At 41.6% G+C, this 20492-nt stretch overlaps 3 protein-coding genes across 3 annotated transcripts; 1 reads left to right on the forward strand and 2 right to left on the reverse strand.

Moving 5' to 3' along the window:
• Positions 1 to 1420: 1420 nt before the first annotated feature.
• LOC146497794 (zona pellucida sperm-binding protein 3-like) lies at positions 1421 to 11846 on the forward strand. Its single transcript, XM_085140291.1, has 8 exons — positions 1421 to 1831; positions 1959 to 2074; positions 2146 to 2249; positions 2422 to 2596; positions 2715 to 2832; positions 3507 to 3592; positions 3801 to 4066; positions 4244 to 11846. The coding sequence occupies exons 1-8, from the start codon at positions 1421 to 1423 to the stop codon at positions 4339 to 4341; spliced, it is 1374 nt and encodes a 457-aa protein (XP_084996417.1). The 3' UTR covers positions 4342 to 11846.
• Positions 6770 to 7941, reverse strand: arl14 (ADP-ribosylation factor-like 14). Its single transcript, XM_085140298.1, has one exon. It carries the CDS (start codon positions 7939 to 7941, stop codon positions 7339 to 7341), a length of 603 nt encoding a protein of 200 aa, XP_084996424.1. The 3' UTR covers positions 6770 to 7338.
• Positions 11847 to 11854: 8 nt separating the features above from the next.
• Positions 11855 to 19685, reverse strand: ppm1la (protein phosphatase, Mg2+/Mn2+ dependent, 1La). The gene is made up of 4 exons (XM_085140296.1): positions 18751 to 19685; positions 14910 to 15084; positions 13343 to 13504; positions 11855 to 13147 (listed from the first exon to the last, which is right to left on the reverse strand). Exons 1-4 carry the CDS (start codon positions 19147 to 19149, stop codon positions 12792 to 12794), a joined length of 1092 nt encoding a protein of 363 aa, XP_084996422.1. The 5' UTR covers positions 19150 to 19685; the 3' UTR covers positions 11855 to 12791.
• Positions 19686 to 20492: the final 807 nt, after the last annotated feature.

The following is a 20492-nucleotide window of genomic DNA, read 5'->3' on the forward strand; positions in this document are numbered from 1 at the left end:
TATCCAGGCTGTGACGACATTCAGGATACAGCACTTCCATGTAACACGATATACTGGGTGTTTCCTAAATGATGTCATACATTATGCAGGGTTCTGGGTGTGTGCAGTAGCGCATTGATTTTTCACAATATCAACTACTGTATTCATTATTTACAAAGGAAAAAAAATCCGAACATGCCACACTTTCAGTTTCGATATTGAATTTAGTATAGGTTGCTCAGACATGCTTGTGCAACAGACAGACAGGATATTCTAAAAACCATCGTCATTGTACTTGTGAGCGTGTAAAACGCTGTTGAGGTTTTCTTGACTCGAACACAAACTTCGTTGATTTAATCAGGTAAATGCCCTAAAGTGCCACCTGAAAGTTACACAGATTAATTGTGGGAACGATGGTTTGAAAGCAGAGGTAAGGTGAACTGTTTATTCATAAAACCGAACTGAAAATGAAATATAACTTTGTTTCCGTCCGCATCCCTTCCCTGTTCGTTTGAATTGTCACAGCTGACATTTGTGGCTTATGAGGCTGAGAAAAGAGGTGCGACATTTTTGCCACAGAAACATGTGAGGTAGACAAAAAAAAATTAAAAAGGGGAAAAAAGGATCACAATCAGGCACAGGAGATAGAATGAGATGGAGATCCAAATACATGTGATAACATGATAGGAAAGAAAGCGACCAGGCTGAGGTGGATATGGGCAAGCCCACCACACAAGCAGAAAATACCTTGTTAATACATTTAATACTATGAAAATGTATCCAAGTTTCATCAGTATAGACTTAAAAGTGTTTATGATGGGGCAACCTGAATGTATACTAAGGGGGGAAACCCAGGGTAAAGAAGCCCCATCTGCTGCCCCTTCTAGTTTATAAATTTTTTTTTTTTTTGTTTAGTTGGCAGGTTTAGTTGGAATTAAATCAGACTATTTTTTTATTTACTTTAGGTAGTTATTAAGTAATGTCATTTCACGAACATCCCAGTAGAGCTGGCGTAATAAATCGTAAGGCTCAAGACAAACTTAGGTGCAAAAATAGTCACTTCTAAACAGAGGAATGAAATCACCATTACATCATCCAATCCCTGTCGACAAACTGACTTTAAGCTGTTTTAGTGCCACCTGGTGGAAAATATATACAATAGCATTTATATTTTCTAAACGACCACACAATCGAAATGAATAAAATTATGCCGAAAATAAGCTTTTAACTTGTTGCACTTTAGTTAAACTTGTTGTTTAACAAAAAAAAATCACTTTTGTGTCGTCACGTTTCAAGTAACGGGCACGCATGCTCAGTGAAACGGTTATAATCAGTCAAACCAGGTGTGTTGGAGAGCAATCACTTACAGCTGTGGTGCTTTTTCTTTCAGAGGGTGTGTTGTCGGGGGACTCATCGCTCCTTCCAAAAATCTGGCTAAAGCATGGACTGTTACCTGCACGGTTTCGTTTCTTGGTGCTTTATCGTTTTGTATTCCGTTTGCGTATTGGCAGAAAGCAGCCGGTTAGTTCACAGCAGCGAGTCAAGCGTGACAAACTCCTTGAGCCAGGGTGGGACATATGGCCGCATCCAGCCTCAGTTTGGTGCGGTAAAACAGAAACCGAGCACGGAGCTCCGGGAGCGCCCTCGTCCGGTCACGGTAAATTGCCAACCGGATGCCATGGAGGTCGTGGTGCAGGCTGACATGTTTGACACAGGCCTACAGGTGGACGGCGGACATCTGAGACTCGGCTCAGTTTCAGCGGGTGAGGAGAGAGTGTGCGGAGCAGTCCCATCGGGAGAAGCGGAGTTCACCATCCGGACCCAGCTGGTGGATTGTGGGACAAAGCTCTCAGTAAGCACTGCTAGTTCTCTGGAGCGTGGCTCAGTCACTGCTGTGTTCTGGCCAAAAGTTTCTCCTTTTACAAAACAAAATGAATGAAGTGCGAGTTGCAGACTAAAATGTTAACATTTGCTTTCAGTCCACAAAAGAGAAGCTTATCTATGCCAATGTGCTCGTCTACTCACCTGAGCCCTCATCTGATGGTTTGCTTAGACTGGATGGAGCTGCTATTCCAGTTGAATGTCATTACAAAAAGTATGCCTATGCACATGAACAGAGGTTTGCAGTGTGCTGTGGAAATCTGTGTGAAATCTGTCTGTTTCCAGGAAGTATTCAGTAGGTGGCGTTTCCCTGCATCCCACCTGGGTACCACTTGTTGCGACAGCTTCAGCAGAAGACCAGATAGACTTTCATCTGCTTCTCATGACCGGTATTACAAGGATGACAGCCATGAAACATTGTTCTGCTATTGCTAAGAGTCATACTTAACGTCACCACATAAAGATTCATCTTTGAAATGCCATCACAGGTTTTAGAAATATTCATTAGAGGGTTACGTGTACTTTATTATTTTATATTCTTTAATTGTTGCCATCTTGCAGACGATTGGACGTTTCAGAGGGGGTCTTATACATATTTCCTTGGTGACTCGATTCATTTTGAAGTCTCTGCTGTTATTGGTAACCACATGCCCCTGCGGGTGTACATTGACCATTGTGTTGGCACAGCAACTCCTGATGCAGACGTAGCATTAAGATATGATTTTGTTGAGCATGGGTGAGTTCTACTACTAAATCTTTAATTCTCAATAAAGATTCCTATATTTCCATATAGTAAAACTCATATCATGGCATAGGCTTTCATTTTTAAATTGTCTTTGTTTTTTACATAACAGATGTCTTACTGATGCTTACCTGACAAACTCCAGCTCGTGTTTTCTGCCAAGAACCGAGGAACACAAGCTGAGATTCCAGCTAGAAGCCTTCATTTTTTACCAATCACCCAGCAACCAGGTTAATAGTAAATAATGGCTCTCCACAGTACATATGTTCAATATTAGACCTGTGTGTTTTACTGTACTATACAGTTGGATCCATAATTTGTCAAACCAAACATGCTGTTTTTGTAGTTTTGCTTCTTTACAACACCACAGTGGATTTTAAAATCATTGTGCGATTGAACGCTTTTGACTCTAATTCAAGGGTTTCACCCAAATTTTTGCATTATTGTTTAAGAATAACAATAATTTTATATGTAGTTGCACACTTGGCCAACAGGCAGTGCTCTCTTTGTTTTTATGAAAAATGGAGACATTATCTGAAGCTGATTTAAGTTGTTGAGTTTGTTTTATCTTTTCACTATAAGTTTAAATATAAGGGCCAAAGAAATGTCTGTGCATATGAAGGTAGCCATCATTGGGCCATGTCTTTGGACAGATGAAACAAAGAAACTATTCTTGTGCATAGAGTATGGGAGAAGGACAAAAATGGGTTCAGTCAAATGCTGCAAAACCGATCACTGTGCTTGCCAGTGGAAATGGGATAATGACCTAAAGCATACTGTAGAAGCTACTCAAGAGTTTCTCAGAGCAAAGAAGTGGGATGGCTGTTCTGCAGTGGCGACGTTAGTGACTTAATCTCAACTGTCTTTGGCCAAATTATGTCCCTAACTTTTGTCTCATTCACAGGTTTATATAACCTGCCATGTAAAGGCTGTTCCAGCCACAATGACTGCCACCTCACAAAACCGGGCCTGCTCTTTAACTGAGAACAGGTACCAAAATCATGTCATTTTTATGTGCAGCAATGGTCAGTTGCCCATTTGTGCTACCATGTTACCAGAAAATAAGTCATGATGGACATAATGAAAACAATGTCTCTAAAATCTTATTGAAGTACAACATATTTATTTTGTTATATCAGATTTCACAGAATCATGTGTAAAATTTTATTTTACACATGTTAAATTTCACATTATCCAGGTGGCGTTCAGTCGATGGGAATGATGAGGCATGTAGGAGCTGTAATATTGCCCACCAGGTTGAAACTCAGTCCACCCAACCTCAAACTACTATGAATGCCAAAGCAAGGCCCACCTTGTCTTCACTGGAAGGTTTAGTCCAGAACAGTGCCAAACATCATCCAGCAACTTATGTCCGTTTTCGTCCAAGATTACACCAGCGCAGGCACACAAAACATGAGCAATCCTCTGCTAAATTAATGAAGGGAGGAACAGACTATGTAGCACGTGAGTACAATCTTAAGTCAGTGGGTTTCTGCTATTAAACACCTTTTCATTAAAATTGGATTGCTGTTGAACTTGTATTTCAGAGATTTAATAATTAAACCTTGAGTGGAGCTCAAAGAAAACTGAGTGAGACACTGTGATCTGTATTTTATTTTTATTTTTTCCCTGTTTTTACAGGGAGACTCCAGCTGGGACCCTTAACTGTGCTGCCATTCAGTAACCATATCACAAGTTTAGCAGACCTAAAAACAGTAGTTTCAAACAAGACCACCTGAGACTCGGGATGCTTTACTGGAGAGTGAGGATTAAAATAAAGATTTCTCTGCTGACTTTACAAACATGTTGTGGGTGCTGTACACAAACCCCATGAATGTAGATCATCCTCTGCATTAGAACACAATAAGGCCTGTTACATTTTTCAAATAAAGTTTTGTCTGAACTTCTACAGCCATTTAAGTGTGTGCTGCTTGCCATCAGTTTCTTTAAATTATGTATTTTTCTACCACAAATAACTCTTTGCTTCAGCTGCTATATAGACAACAAACATGAACAAATCCACAACATCCTGTAATTTTCAGTCTGAACTTGATATGGAGCTAGCAAACAATTTAATTAGCATCGGGTTTTTAAGCACTCAAGCTCATTAGCCCCGAGCAACAGAAGTGGATGTCAAAAGGATGCATTACTTGTGTACTTGAACACAAACAATGCATCCTTTTGCCAGCTGTAAAGATTCATCTAACATGCCAACCATTGTCAATTAAGGAGATATGCAGACATGCTATTAGAGAGCGCTTCCTTCCATTACTACCCTCAGCCTACTCATGTAACCACATTATTGTCACAATGAGGGGTATTTGATGCAATATAAAATCCTGGCTTTTCAGATATATCCAGTAACATTAGTCACAGCTCCCTGGAGAGATGGATTACTAAAACTGTTGCATCTTTGTCTTCTAACTTTTTATTCATAAAAGAGCAGCTTTACACTTTATCAGTAAATATGTTTAATAAACATTAGAAAGTGTCACATCTGTGCTTTTGTGTAGCAGCCTTTTAGGGTTTTAGCAAACACGTTCCAAGAGCAGCACTTCCCTAGTAGCACTTATTGCCTCATGTACGGATCATCTTAAATGGACGTCCGCTGAACATTGCGGCCTTTTAAGGGGATGGCCTGGCTTGACCCCTTGATGTACGCAAAGTGGTATTAATATTGCAAATGGAAAAATTTTGCGCTCGTGCCAAGTGGAGCATTTATGCTCTTTGGGTTTTGTGGTGTCAGCATCTCGGACAGCGCCCCTTGTTGTTGTCCTCGGTGGGCGTGATGAGCGCTGTCCGCGGTGCTGAAGCAGTCTGCACGGGCCACTTTGTTTTCAGCGTCCCCTCCCTTCTCCGTGATTAATTGCCATTTCTGACACGACTTGTCGATTTCCCGGGCGCCTGTTTACTTGCATATCAGATGAACAAGCCACTATATGTATGCTGTTTACGAGTTGCTGTACCAATAAACCTGCTAAGTGCATAACAAATCAGGAGCGCACTGAAGTAGCACTTAGGAGTTCAGTGCCACTGCTTTATTAGCATATTCATGCGTTGCAGGGGTTACAGATGCAAGTCCAGATCTCTGCCTGATCGTTTTCAGTCGGGGAATGCTTGCAGTTTATCGTCTGCCGATTGGTACTGTTAATACGTAGACTTAAGATTGTTGATTACCCACCCTGGTCCGTCGTTTTATCTATGCTCTGGGGATGCGGTGAGTGGATAATGCTCTGCGTCAGTGTTTCAGTCCGGGCATTTGCGTCGTCTCGCCTGCATCCTGTTTCAGGGCTTTAGCTGTTGTCTCTCACTGGGTTGTTTTATCCCGTTGAACACATCGGCGATGTTTTCCCTCAGAAACCAACTGCTGGCGTTGTTCACTAGTTGCCTTTTTGTTCGCACGGTTGTTTATTGCAGCCGAAGATGTGGAGACGTCCTTTGCAGAAATGATCAGATATGCTGCACGCAGGGAAACAACACCTCTGTTGTCACCTGTTGCCCGGAGTTGGTGAACTATACGTACTACAGCATCGCCATGGTCACCCGAAAACTTTCTGGAATACTTATTCTGCTGCTTCTCTTCGCGTTGGGATACTTTGTCCAGAGGGTGCTGTGTTCAAGATCAAGGCAGGACATCCCACCTCAAAATGGACAGCCAGCGGCCACCACATCGCAAGAAATGCTTATGGAGAGCTGTACACCGGACAGCTCGGCGGATCCAGCTGCCGCTGCGCATTTGCCAACATACGATGAATGCAAACATCTGCCGACATATGAGGAGACGGTTCGGGACGGAAAGAGATCGACGACCGGAATCCTGTGACGGACAAGCTACAAGGCACGAACACGTAGCACTATAGATTCAAGTATTCGATATTCGAGATATTTGCCACTATAGTGCGCATTTTTGGAGAAGAACGCACAAAATATCGTCAGGTGAATTTCCATACAACATGAACTGTATGCCTCTGGAAAATGTTTTGATCCAATTCCTCCATTTCTTCCAAAAAAAAGTGTGTCCAAGTGAGTGTTCAGGTTAAGCTTAATTTTCTGCTAAATACTCTCAGCACTGAGGCTCGATTTATTATCATATCACATCTAATGCTTCATAGATTAGATGTGATATGACATAACAAAGAGAAAGAAAACAGAAAACAAGAGCAACAATTTTGGGTTTGCCAAGCCTACAGTATCTGCTCTTTAATCAGTCAGACTCTAATACAGCCTAGTAAAATGAATACAGTTAGCATTTACCACATTTAGATTATGTTTTTGCAGACTAGCCATTTAGAAAGCGAAAAGCTAATCCGTGGATTATCAGCATCTATCATTTCGTACATAAGTGAAATGAAACACTAGTCAAAGGAGACTGTTTACAGCCGAGAGTCAGTGCAACACAACTAAATCATCCAAACCTATTTGCACTTGTCTTTGTTGCGCTTTCCCCCTGGGTTGACGATGCTGTCAGTGAGATACACGACTGTGAGATAACAGAATTGCGTTTAATAATTAAAAGGAGATACGGATATGCAGTTTCTAAATGCACACCCAATAAACAGCTTACCTGTTTATATGATTTGTGCATGTCTCCGTGGGCGTAAGAATCATAGAAATGTAACCAAAACATGGAATTTCTTTAAATACGATTTATTGTTGATATAAAGGAATTAAAGCAGAAGGTAGTGTCAGAGCTCATTCGTCATATTGTCAAATATCACATTGCTTATAAATAAATGTTAATGTTTGGTGTTTGTTCTGAGGTAGTGCACTGTATCCTTGATATTGTCTTTCATTGCACCGGGCTCTGACGGAAGTTTGACCAGTTGGACCACTCGTTTAAAGGCCTCCTCAACTCCAAATCCCGTCGACGCAGAGCATGGCTGAACGAAACAATCCCGCTCCTGGCCGATCTTTCTCATATTGAATCTGTCCTTCATTTCAGTGACATTCAGCGCGCCGTCGACGTCCTGTTTGTTGGCGAGAAGAATCAGCGGACGGCCCCGGAGCTCATCATTTCTCAGAGTTCTTTCCAGCTCCCTTTGCGCCTCGTTCAGGCGCTCCTGGTCGGCACTGTCCACGACGAACACGATAGCTCCAGCGTTCTGGTAGAAATTCGGCCAGTGGTCGCGCATGTTCCCTTGACCGCCGACATCCCAGATCGTTATATCTATTTTTCTCCTGTTCTTTCTGGCCTCGAGCATTTCCACGTTGAAGCCGATGGTAGGGACGGTGCTGACACAAGTGTTGTGCTTCAGTTTGTAGAGGAGAGTCGATTTTCCAGCGTTGTCCAGACCCAGCAGAAGAACTTGCACTTGAGGTTTGGAAACCCATAATCCCATGGTGAAGCGCAGATACAAAGGGTGTTAACTGACGTGGGACAGTCACATCCTCCGCGCTGCGCCCGTCTGACGCGGTGTTTGCTTAGTGCGTTTACCGAGGTTTAATGGATAAGCCATTAGTTCCCTGCCAAGGCACTGTGTTCCGATAAGGCGTCACACCAGAGGGCAAAGTTTCCCGTTCCCCAGTTACACTTTTATTGGTCATTTATTCCATCACTTTATGTTTGTTATCCGAAGATATCAGGCTGACTAATGTGCATTCGTAAAAGTGTCAAAAGCTCATTGAGAACAAAACCGGGTACTCAAACATACTTAAATATTAAAAACTAAATAATACCAAATTACACCAAACCAGTTAAAGTTAAAAAGGACCGTAATGGAAGGTGCCTTAGTAACTGTGATGCCTCAAACTGTTACAACATTTCAAAATTTGAATGACATGTCCAATCACGGAATTAAAAAGTGACACTTAGAAAAACTTAAATTAATAAATTAATAAATAAAACATCGAAGCTCTTCCTGTTTGCATACACACAGTTCTTGTATTCGAACCAACTTCTACACTTCTACAACCAACTTCTCAGCCATGTTAAATATGAGATGGATGTTTCCACGCTGACATCCACATTAAAAAAATCTACTCAGATTCCAGTGCTTCTAGAAAACCAGAAGCAGCCAAACAACGTAAACTTGAGGTCACGTCACGCACATCTAGCTTTTACCCCTTGTGGACATTCCGTCCTAAATCAAGGTCACTCCATCGCATCCAAAATACCATCGTTATTTTCAAATATTGTATTTTAATACTCGTGTATGTTGTATAGCACATACGCGCGTAATTATAAACAGAAATAAAAGTCAAATAAAAAAAAAAAAAGGAAAGTGGGACAAAATCAATAAAGGTTGGTCAGCCATTGGTAGGGTGCAGGTTTCACCATGACACCATCGACCAAAGCACTACAGCCAGGCCCCTTCCCTTTGTTTACTCTGCTTCACATCATTCAGAATAATAGAGCACCCAAAGACATAGACTCGGTGGCTAATCACCTCCCCTCACCATCTCCCTCTCAGTCTAACACTGAACATGTAAACAGAATAAAGAAAAATCCGTTCATCTCAATGATCCGTCCAGCCAAATCCTCGGTAAGGTGAAGGTCGACTGAATCCACCTCACTGCATTGCGGGCGGACACAGTGGAGGCTCAACTCACAGCAGGAAGATAAATCAACAACATCTGCTACTCTGTAAGATGCTCAACTGATTCCACTGATTAAATTATTTGTATCAAGATCTGGACCATTTCTCCTCCGGCTTCACCCACACCCCGCCGGTTGGGTTATCCATCACGTACACCAGTCCTCCGGTGTCACGGCGACGCAGAGGCCAAGAGTCGAGTTCTGACTTCTGCCTTGTCCGGGGGGAAGAGTGAAGACAGGCCGACTGATTGGTCACCCTCTTCTGAAAGCGGACAACTGAGCCTGGGGTAGAGCATGTGTCCGCTTTCTGACACATGTCCGCTGCGCCATCGCTCTGAAAAATCGCACGGGCTTCAATGGAAGATTTGGAGCCATGCTGTCCCATGTTGTTTGGAACTTCAAGAAGATTCCTAAAACGATCTAAGGGGGTTTTTTTTAAGCCAGAAGTGGTGTATTCCTGCTTGTTAGTGAATCTCACGTGTCTTCCACACGCACTGATCTCTCGTATAACATGCCAAATTTAAATAAACAGCGGTAAAGCGTTCCCGTAAAGCCGATGAGTGACGCTGTTGATTTTTATAGTTATTAGTCAACACTGGTCTTAGGAATTGGGATGAAGTCGTGTGGAGGCTATTCTGAGTTTGGCCACCTGATGCAGAGTGTCACTGAACTTGACATCGCTGAGCTTCAAGGCTGAAGACTGCGGTGTTGAGTTACCTTGCAGACTGCAGCTCTGAGAGTGAGAGAGCTATTTGTGGTCTGAGAGAAGCATCCCAGAAACGCTCGGACTATGTCACGTGTTTTCCCTCAATCTTAGTGTGACCTCACCCTCCTAGCCTTTGTGACTGTTGTTAGCTAGATTCTTTAAAAGAAATGTCTTGAGGTAAAAATCTGAGAAGCTGTTTGCATCTCCCCAAAATCTATATTTGCAACGGAAGGCACTTAAGACTGGAGTGCTCCAGTGGAGCTCTCCAACAGACCCGGCAGCAGGTGATGTGCATTGCATTTAATATATGATAAAATGTGGAAAGAATAAACACATCCAAATTGATCATACCTGTCATGAGATGATGGAGATGAAAACGGTTGATATATTTCAGAGGAAAGAATTTAATACTTACAACTTTCTCACGTTAAAATCACGGGTATTTGTTTTATTGTAAACTTCTGCTCATGTACAGAAGGACAAAACTGAAAATACATCATACTGGTTTGGCAATCTGCCTGAGACATCCAAAAAACATAACAATAAATAAGGCATTGGGTAAACTGTTAAAATAAAAGAAAGAAAACAAAAGGAACAAAATTCCCCTCTCTCGACTGATGAAGTCATGATACACAGTGGTAAAAGGTGAATTTAAAACAACAGTAAATCAAGCACGGTTTACGGTAACTTTCCTTGACAGACTGCGTCATTGACACCAGTTGTATTGCTTCGGGAGCATATCGTATTTCTAATTACAAGCATTCTGGCTGCAGCTGTACAGTTCGTGATGCGACATCGTTTAGTCTTTTAGTCTTTCGTGGTCGAGGTGTGTCCGTTGCACCTCCTCGCTTCGTGTGCTTCGCAGGTCGAAGACAGCCACCAGTGTCCGTTGCTGCACGCCGTTAGGTCATTCGTTCGTGAACATGGTTAAGCTGAAGCACATGCCCTGATACAGACAGTATAAGTCCACTTGGATGGAACAGTTTGCGTTTCCTCCGTAGCCTCGCAAACAGGTGAGTGTCGGGCTCGACGTAGAGTGAAACCCTCTTGCGTTGCTGAGGGTAAACAGTGTTTACGTTTGCTGATATGTAAGAATTTACCATTCCAAAAAATAAACATCTGAAAAGTGCATTTTTTTAAAAACCATATGTATTTCTGTGGAAGTTACATGTATAAGCCACAACATTTAAACCACTGACAAGTGGAGCAAGTAACCTTGGTGACAAATCACCCACTTAAACACTGCTGCAGACCAAGAATGGCCTCTCCCAGCAAGGCAACGCACTTTCAACCACTATATAAAACTGCCTACGAATAACTCCAGCCAACTGGGCATCAGATTAGAGCCACCACCGTGAAACCCACATGAGCCAAAGCATCCAGTGCCAACATCCCTGTCCCACACACCAACCTCTCAGAACTCCAGTGAATACACTCTGATGGATCAGAGGTGTTTGGCAAGGAGGATCCACACATGATTTGATAGGTGGTTATAAGATTGTGGCTCATGTGGTGTATGTGTGTGTTGTAGTTAAAGTTGCTTTCCACACACAAATTTCACTTTTGAGTATCACACACCTTCTACAGACTTGATAAGTTTATTTCAAAATGTTAAGTTTCAGCCGTCACTCGGTTAGGGTAATGTTGATTAAGGATTCTTCAGAGGTGAAAAAATAACACCAGGTTTCCCAGGCATGGATTGAAACAAGCCCCAGACTAAAAGAAAAATTAAATGAAGATCAACAATGATTAAAGTTTATGGTTTAGGATCAGGCTTAATCCATGTCTGGGAACTAGATGTAAATGTTCAAATAGCTGAAGTAACATCTGAGTCCACTCTATTGGAGATCTTGAAGGATAAGAACCAGAACAGATTTTTTTTGTCAATCTTAATGCAGTGAAACAACTGACCCTCAACATTTAAACACATTTTGAAAAAAATTATGGACATTCAGATCATCTTTATGCCTATTCTAAGTTGATTAAATTGATGTGCAATATTTTTTTTAAAAAAAAAAGCTTATTTAGCATTTATTTGGTCAATGAATTATCAGATACTCCAAAACTGACTTCCAGCATCACTTTAAAAAAAGACATTTAATTTAAAGATGTTTAAAATGTGTGTCACCTAAAAAGAAAATTATCAGCTCAATAAGCCACGAGCCCTTGCCAGCGTTTACCTTCTACCCCCTTCTCTTTATGTGACTGCTTAGTTTTAAAATCTGCTGTGCTGAGCATGGATTTTAAATAAATGCAAAAACAATAAATCTCCCAAAGCTTTTACCGTCACTCCTCAAGCCACAAAATAGGTGCTTAATACTCAAAAGTGATATGTGTGTATTGTCATCAGAAATTAAGTAGAGGTACGGATCCACTAGAGTCTTCTTACATTTGAGAAATTATTATTCCTGTTTGAAAGTCTAACAAATGCGTACAATCAGAGAATCATCAAAATGCAGCAAGCCGGGTGGTGTTTTTGCAGATGGACAGTAATTGTTGTGCAGGCACTGGTTGAAGCCTCCTCTGAAGAAGCCTCCAGTGGACCTGTACCATTCGTGTGCGTGTGCATGTACAGTAAACAGCAGTGATGTCATCACAGTCTAATGTGTGCTGGTTAAAAGACCCCACCCCCCTCCCCTGTGTCTGGTAGTCTTGGTACTGTACTTCAATATTTTAATCAATGCCTCATCCGTTTAGCAGATGGCTGTGAACTGTATTGTATTTAAATGCCCTTTTCTCCATCAGGTCAAATTAAATTGAGCTTCATTTTCTCATATCATTGCATGTGTGTGTGTGTACATTTCTCTGTATGTGTGTGCATTAGTTAAAAGCCCAGTCGAAATCTATACTTCTCCCATTCCTTCCGTGATGATGTACTTACTGATACATCCAGAAGATGGGAGGAAAAATATACTGATCATGACGCAAGCTTTAAACTCGACCCTCACCTACTCCCCTGCCTTGCTGTTCCCCCCTGCTCCACTTTTAAACTTCACTACCATGACGGTGATGTTGTCAGGGCAGCCACGATAGAAAGACTGTAGGACGATGCTCTTGGCACCAAAGTGAGGCTCGTCCAGGCGCTCGCGGACAAAGCGCACTGCCTCCTCGTTGCTGAAGGCATCCCACAGGCCATCAGAGGCCAGGATCATGAACTCTGGCTGCAGTTTGTCCAGGTCAAAGGTCATTATGTCGGGGTCGGGAATGACTACGTTAAGGTTCTTCAGTGGGTAATCCCCGAGGGAGCGGGACATAGCGAGGATTCCCTGGACTCTCCACGATCCATTAAAACTGATGAAGCCTCCTAAAAGTAAAAAGAGTAAAAATTCCAATTTAAAGTTTAAGAAATAACTTTAATCACAACCTATTTCTAACACTGCATTGAATTTAACTCAGTGATTTCCCAGAACAGACCAACAGATGGTGACAAAGGACCCCATATCCACAGCAGGTACACAACGCCTAAGCTTTATATTACACTCTTATACTCATTATTTACCTGCCCTCTTGATTCTCTTGCGCTCTTTAAGCTGATACGGCTTGTGGTCATGCGATAGGGCGACAGCATTCCCATCTTTGTCACACAACACACCACGCGAGTCTCCAACGTTGGCCACTGTGAGCTCTCTATCTGACAGCAGCGCCATCAGGCATGTCGTTCCTGTGTGGGAAATTCAAAGAGAAGACAAAAACAAAAATCCAAACACTAATCATTAGTGATTTTTGTACTGTAACCAGCTACAAGTAAAAAAAAAACCTCAGAATTGTTACAGGCACATCTTTGTGATCCTTTATTATCCTTTAACTTTTTTATTTTAATCACACCACAAAATATAACAAATCATTTTTATGCCAGATTAACAGTAATACTTAAAACTAGATTTTGTTTTGTTTATGCTGGCTTTTGAGAACGGAACTCATGACTTCAGATAGCTCCAAATATTTGATTAGGCAAATTTTTTTTTATTCCAGCTGCCGATGCAAAACTCAAGTGATTTGTTTTGCTGCTTCGCAAACCTGTACACCACTACACTACAGCAATGCATACAGTAGATATGTTTCAAGTATGGGGTGTTTTTTTTTTTGTTGTTGTTTTTAAGATTTATTTTTTTGTATTATACCTATATTGTACAATGTAGAGGGTGGACATAAAAGCAGGAAGAGGATGGGGGGATGACTTGCAGCAAACCCCACTCATCCCAGTGAGCTATAGCAGCACCTTTCCTGTAATGAATTTATTTTCACACTACCACAGAGGGATTTCAGAGGATAAAACTTAAATTACACCTTAAAGAATATGCTCGATGACATGTATGAATGTGAGCTTTAAAATCTGATCTAAAGACGATTAGAAGAGGAAAACATTAAATCACTGATGGAAACTGTAAAGAAAGAGAGGATGAAACACATGTAGAGGCCACTCTAAGAAACAGAGTTTTCCATAATAAAGTTGCTAACCTGTGGGTCAATACTAGATCAAGCTCAATTATTAAAATTAATTTTATAGAGACACCATTGTGCCAGTGGCCAGTCATTAACTGTATCATCACTATCCTGATGAGATGCTGTGGCAGACTGTCACCAAAAAAAAAAAAACATCAATAATGAAAAATAATAGTAGGTCAAAAATATGAGGAAACTGTTTTCCCAGGCAGACGTATCAAATGCCACCAACTGAACTGTTTCTCTGAAACATCAGCGTAAATCTGGATCAGCGTATTAGACAGGAAATTGTGAGGATTTTCTTTCATAGGTGAGGTTCTCCAATGCCACCAAGTCCCTTAAGAGGAGAGAGCGTGAAAATGAGAGTACTCGAAAGCATCGTTCTTAACATGCCAACCTTTATGCAAACAGCCAGCTTTATATTAAAGTGCACTAAAGGAATACTCTTGACACATCTTGGCAAAAGTGCTTGCACAGTGTGTTTACAAGACATGTGAGACGTGCTTCCTCTATTTGTCTCATGTGGCAATTTTAGTTTCAAAGTTTCCCCCCCACACACACTGACCACATATCTTTTTTTCCCCATTTCCTTCCACCCTCCTCCTCCTCTTCCTCCTTCTGACCTGCTTCATCGTGGTTTGCAGAGAGCTTGTCCAGCATGTCACGATCCACAGCCAGGATGCGCTGCTCGAGAATGCTGGCGTACGAGAGAGCGCTCTCTCTTTTCTCTCTCTCAAAGGCCTGCAGCTGCTGCTTCAGGGACTCGGGCAGGTGGGCCTTCACATAGTCAGCTGCAGCCTAAGACGTCAGAAGGGGAAGAAGGGAGGCACAGAGAGGATTAGACACAGGACAGTGCCTGTGATCATAACAAATAAGTAGAAACAAATAGCAAACAGATGTTTCCTTAAACTGGTGCTGCCCAAAACAGAGCCAAAAATAAACAAATACTGAAAAGTGGTCAGCAGTCAAACTTTTTTTATTTAATGCCTGCTAGATTTATATTGGATATACTGTTTATAAATCTAATGTTGATTTCTGGTGACTTTTTATATAACTTTTGGTGCCGTAATATATGGATCGATTTCATCGTGTTGAATAAATACAATGTTCCCCAGTTTTATGTCTCGCCAGGCAACACAACTTTAATTTAGAGGAGTGCTTTAACACCAGGTGTTCAGAGCTGAATTATTGAGCAACCTCCTCCTCTTCCAGCCCACTCCTCCACCTCCTCCCTTCACATATCTGCTTCCACCCTCGTTTTCTCCGCCAAGATTTCCATTATGCTAATGCTGTCAAATCAAATCTAAAAACGGGAGCATTTTACACCATCTTGATGTCCCTGCATTCATATTTCAGATTCACAGCTCCTACGAAACGAGGACACTTTGTGCCCTTCAGTCCACGCGCTTTCATTTTGCTCCCTTCTGACGTGATGCAGTAATAAAAAATAATACTCGGGTTTATCAGGTTTATCCACGAGCGCAGTTGACATTTGAACCGTGATTTTGCTCAAAATATTTACCATGAAGTGTATGAAATGTCTAATTATGTCTAATTATCAGGAGGGACAAATCAAGTCCCTGTTTCCTGTGCTCAATGATCTATTTAATGGAGGAGAAGCACTGGGGGAGGCTGGATCAGGGAAAGAGCTTCAAGTGTAAATTTCCATTTGCAGTAAATAGCAGGAAATGCCAGACTGAGTGCAGTTACAAACCTCTCGAAGGACTCCAATATTTTACAGCCTTTACATTTAATTAGCTAATGTAAAATATAATCTCAGCCCCATTTAAAGTGAAAATACAGATTATGGATCTTGATTTCTTATTAACTGTGCTGTTTTACTAAATTCTACTTCTTCCCAAAGCCAGCATGCAGGATTGAACTTTAGTTTGTACAGCAAAGTAACGTGAAAGCCCGTTTAAGGTGTAAACTAGTCAAAGCAAATAGTCTCTCCCCCTGTAAGGCAAGTTAAAAATGGAGCAGCAGCTTGTGCTGACTTTTATATTTCAAGGCCACAATTTGTGCCTTGATAGAAAATAAAAACTATAGAGAAAAAACACAGACATATTTGAGGAATGTTGGGCATATTTTCAGAGCCAGGACACCCTGCACTCAGAGACGGCCTGTTCTATCTACCCATATTTGGCTTGGCAGTATGGCTTCATTCAATATTGGTGATGTGTGAGGGTTTGTGTGTGTTTCCAAATGCACAAAAGTGCAAAAAAAAAAAAAAAAAAAAGATCAGCAGCAAACAAATGTCACTTCCTACAGTTTGTGCCTGCATATCATTAGCATTGAGGGTCCCACGTAGTTTGTTTTTACTAGAGCCTAGTTTTTATACTGGGAATTGTGGTTACTGTGTTTGCATGTTACAGCATGTGTTCTGTGCACTGATGCTAATGACCCTAAAGCAGCTGAGGTCGATGTCAAAGCAACCCAATACAAGTCCAAAGCCTTTGCGACTACTGATAAAAAAAAAGGGGGGCAAACCTGAGTAAAACACATATAAACAAACCAGACAAAGCAACACAAATCTGACTTGTGAACTACAGAAACTAAAGAGAGCAAAGAAAAACAGTAGACACTGAGTGTGAAAAGGAGAAAGAGGGTGCAAGATCGGGAATTAGAGGAAAGAAAAATATTTGTTTACACAGTAGAAAGAGACAGAAAGTTAAACACAGTCTGTTTGTTTACCTCCCTGTGACTGAACACATCCGGACGCCAACAGTTACAGCATTTCTGGGAGCTAACAAACTAATGCCTGTTTCCTTAAGACAGCACATTAATTGCCTGTGTCTAATGAATCCCTTAAGATGTGCTTAAAAGAGAGGATAGACTGGATGTAATCACCAACTCTTCTGATTTACTGTTTCAGATAGTTTTAAGCAAAAATCCCAGTTTCACTGTTTCAAGTCAAATGTGAACTAGTTTGTTTTCTTGGCCTGTTAATGATACTAAACTGGATATTTAAAAGCTCTGAAGCGAAATAAGTTAGATTAAGAAATTAAAAAACATTTTCACAACTCCTTAATTTTCAAAATAAAAATAAAAACTGATATATTTATTTAGGGTGCAATTTTATTAGGTACACCAGAATAAAGGGCTAAAACTCAAGTTTTGCTTTATACATATGCAATTTAAACTTTTTGATATGTTTTATGGTGACCCCAATGAAAGCAAGAAGCTGAAACATGAACAATAAAGCTGTTCTTAACACTACAAGTGCTGCTCGAGCTTATTTCTCATAGGGCAAGGTTAAATAACTCCATAATAGGACCCAAGACCATAAAAAAGGTGTAGTTACAAGGTTAGACAGGGAGGTTAAACCACTCTTTAACACAGCCCACACACCTTAAAGTAGAATCTGTTTATTATTATTCAAGATGGGGAGTTTGAGGCACTCCACAATACAACTGCCAACTCTAAAAGTAAATTATACTTATGATGTCAGAAAGGGCTTTAGGCCACTCTACAATACAGCCCACGGCCCTAAAGGTGGGGCATATTTACATTGTAAAACTGTAAGGTTAAGCCACTTCATAAAATGGCTCACATCCCTAAAAGTAATGCATATTACAGTAGAAGTAGTGATTTTCTTTTCTGCTCAAATACCCCAAAGTACTTGAAGTTACCTAAAACTACTTACAGTAGAATTGCTACCCTTTTAATCACATGTAGGAATTACAAGCTAAGTCATGGACTGTATCATAAAGTGCAACAGATAATACGTATGTGGAAAATATTCCAAATTAGAAATAAGATTTATGACTCAGGCTCGTTCCTATTTGCTCTACGGGAACAGCAGACCATTTTATTGAGCATATACTGCATTTAGGGACAAAACTTCCTTTTTTCCATACTTTTATAGCTGCATGGCACTCTTATTCTTAGATGTTATCACTGAGTGAAATATGCAACAACATGTCCTATACTGGGAGCTCTGTGGGACAGTGGTGATGGTGTGACAGATGGCGCAGGACATTTGCTCTTCAGGCAATCCTGAGAAACAACTGACCCTTGATAACATGGGGACTGGAGGGCACACACACGCACATACACACACATACTACAAACCATTGTTCTTGCACACACACACACATGCACACGCACGCACACACACACACACACACACACAAAGCCCTTTGTGATGAAATCCAAGTCACCTCCCTGATTGGCAGTGGTGGAGGTGTTCAAACAAGGGAATACAAGTGGGGAGGGGGAGCTCTCTACCACCCCTGTGGAAAGTTTGTAACCTTAACTTTTGTTATTTCAAACCCTGATTGGTAGCAAATTAACCCACTCAACAAGGCTAAATTAAGAATTTCTTCTGAATATCTATAAATGTAGCAGCATTAAATAAAACAGCACTCTAAGATACATCACGTTCTCTTTACCTACCAAATTCACTGTGCTGCTAAAAAATAAATTAAAATGGGCCCTCGTAACCTCTTGCTTCCAGCTTACCTCGCCACCATGACCATCAAATATCCCGAATATGGACGGGTGGCTCTTGTTGGTGATGTCGGTAAGCACCTCGAAGCGATCCTCCATGTGGTCTCTCCTCCCTTGTATGGAGTACACGGCTACGTTGTTATTCTTGAACTCCCAGGTTTTGGAGAACTCTGCATCCAGGACACTGAGGCCTCCCAGCCGGTCATTCTGCATCATCTCCGCCACTTTCCCCTTCACCATCTTCACCGCATCCCGGCTGGACTTGACGATGGTTTTGACTTCGTCTGTGTGGAAGAAATAACTCCACAGCGCCAGGCTTATGCATAACAGAAACAATGTCTCCGGCCTGAGGAGAAAATAACGCATGATCCGACCCAAAAGAGACAAGAGCGTCATTGTGTCTCCTATCATCACACGCAACCAAACTGCGGTCTGTCTCTCCCCCCGTCTGCACAATTCACTCCATCCGCTCAGCGGGACTATGAAGAAATCGATTAACTAGAAATCGTCAGAAAAAGACAGGATTTAAACATTTGTTCGGAGCTCGGTCTGCCTGCTCCGAGCGCATTTACGCACTGTGCACAGCTTGGCTGCCAGACACCCGGCCGAAAACAGAGGACAAAAGAGAGGAGGCCACCCTCATTGGTTCAACACAACGTCTTGGTCCTATCCCCGGCTCTCTAAACAGCTGCAAGAGGATTCTCCGAGTTGAGCCGATCTCCCACAACCCATTGTAAAACGACGGATTTTCTGGGTTAGACCCACCACGCTGACAGACATAGGAGTCACCAGGGGGACGAAGTGACTGCAATATGTCCTTCTTTTTCACCGCTGACCCCGTTCCTACTGTCAGATATGTGCCGATTCAGTCTCCGCATCAACAACACATTTCACATACACACACACATACACCTTCCTACTTAAGAACTGTCAAACCACCAACAGTGAGCGAGAACAATATCGGAAATCCAAGTGTGTGTTTAACGAAGCAAAATAGTAGAAGAGGCAGGAGCTGCGAGCAATGCGGCCAAATCAGGTGCTTTATGTTGAAAGACCAGCGGAAACGGTTTATTCACAGCGAGAAACTTCACGTCCACTCGTTCCTCAAATGCAGTCGGCACTGACGAGACTGCGCAGCCGCAAACTCATACCATGCGCAAGCAGAACGCTGGACAAATGGTGGTGACTGCGGAATCAGATGATGAGGTCATCTAGTGTAATACATCACAGTCATAATCTAGTTAGCGGCATTTTCACTTCGTATGACTTAAAATACTGTGTGATAATGTGATGTTTTATGGGGCTGCTGACTGTTGAGAACATTTAACGAGTCCCAAAATAAAAATGCAGCAGAATAGAAAACAGACGTAAAATACTCCCAATACTCATGCAACAGTATTTAAAAGTAGATACAATTATGTGGTCGTTTCAAAACAGGCAGCTTTAGGCCCTAAACTAATGGGGGGCGATGTCTTTATGCTTTACAGCAGTGGTTGAAAAATGCCACCTCCTGGTGGCAGTTTAAGGTATAACACTCACGGCTAATTCTATAATTTACATTCTTGGAGTCAAATGATGGGGGGGGCACATAAAGTTGTAAAGGAACAATTCCAGGCAGAGAAATCATACCAATTAAAAGCTTTAAATTTGGATTAATCACTCAATTAGACTTATTGGCACCAAATGTCAGTTCAAATCTTGTGTTATTTGCATACCTCATCCTTTTCCCCCTATTTCCTCTCCTTAAGAATGCC

The sequence above is a fragment of the Neolamprologus multifasciatus genome, chromosome 18 (genome assembly GCF_963576455.1).
Source record: "Neolamprologus multifasciatus chromosome 18, fNeoMul1.2, whole genome shotgun sequence".
Taxonomy (NCBI): Eukaryota; Metazoa; Chordata; class Actinopteri; order Cichliformes; family Cichlidae; genus Neolamprologus; species Neolamprologus multifasciatus.

Coding starts and splice junctions, on each gene's coding strand:
- LOC146497794 (XM_085140291.1), top strand. CDS start 1,421: ATGGACTGTTACCTGCACGGTTTCGTTTCTTGGTGCTTTATCGTTTTG. Junction 2,597..2,714: donor TATGATTTTGTTGAGCATGG/GTGAGTTCTACT, acceptor TTTACATAACAG/ATGTCTTACTGATGCTTACC. Junction 3,593..3,800: donor TGCTCTTTAACTGAGAACAG/GTACCAAAATCA, acceptor CACATTATCCAG/GTGGCGTTCAGTCGATGGGA.
- arl14 (XM_085140298.1), bottom strand. CDS start 7,941: ATGGGATTATGGGTTTCCAAACCTCAAGTGCAAGTTCTTCTGCTGGGT.
- ppm1la (XM_085140296.1), bottom strand. CDS start 19,149: ATGATAGGAGACACAATGACGCTCTTGTCTCTTTTGGGTCGGATCATG. Junction 13,505..14,909: donor TGCAAACCACGATGAAGCAG/GTCAGAAGGAGG, acceptor TTTCCCACACAG/GAACGACATGCCTGATGGCG. Junction 13,148..13,342: donor CAAGAGAATCAAGAGGGCAG/GTAAATAATGAG, acceptor TTTTACTTTTAG/GAGGCTTCATCAGTTTTAAT.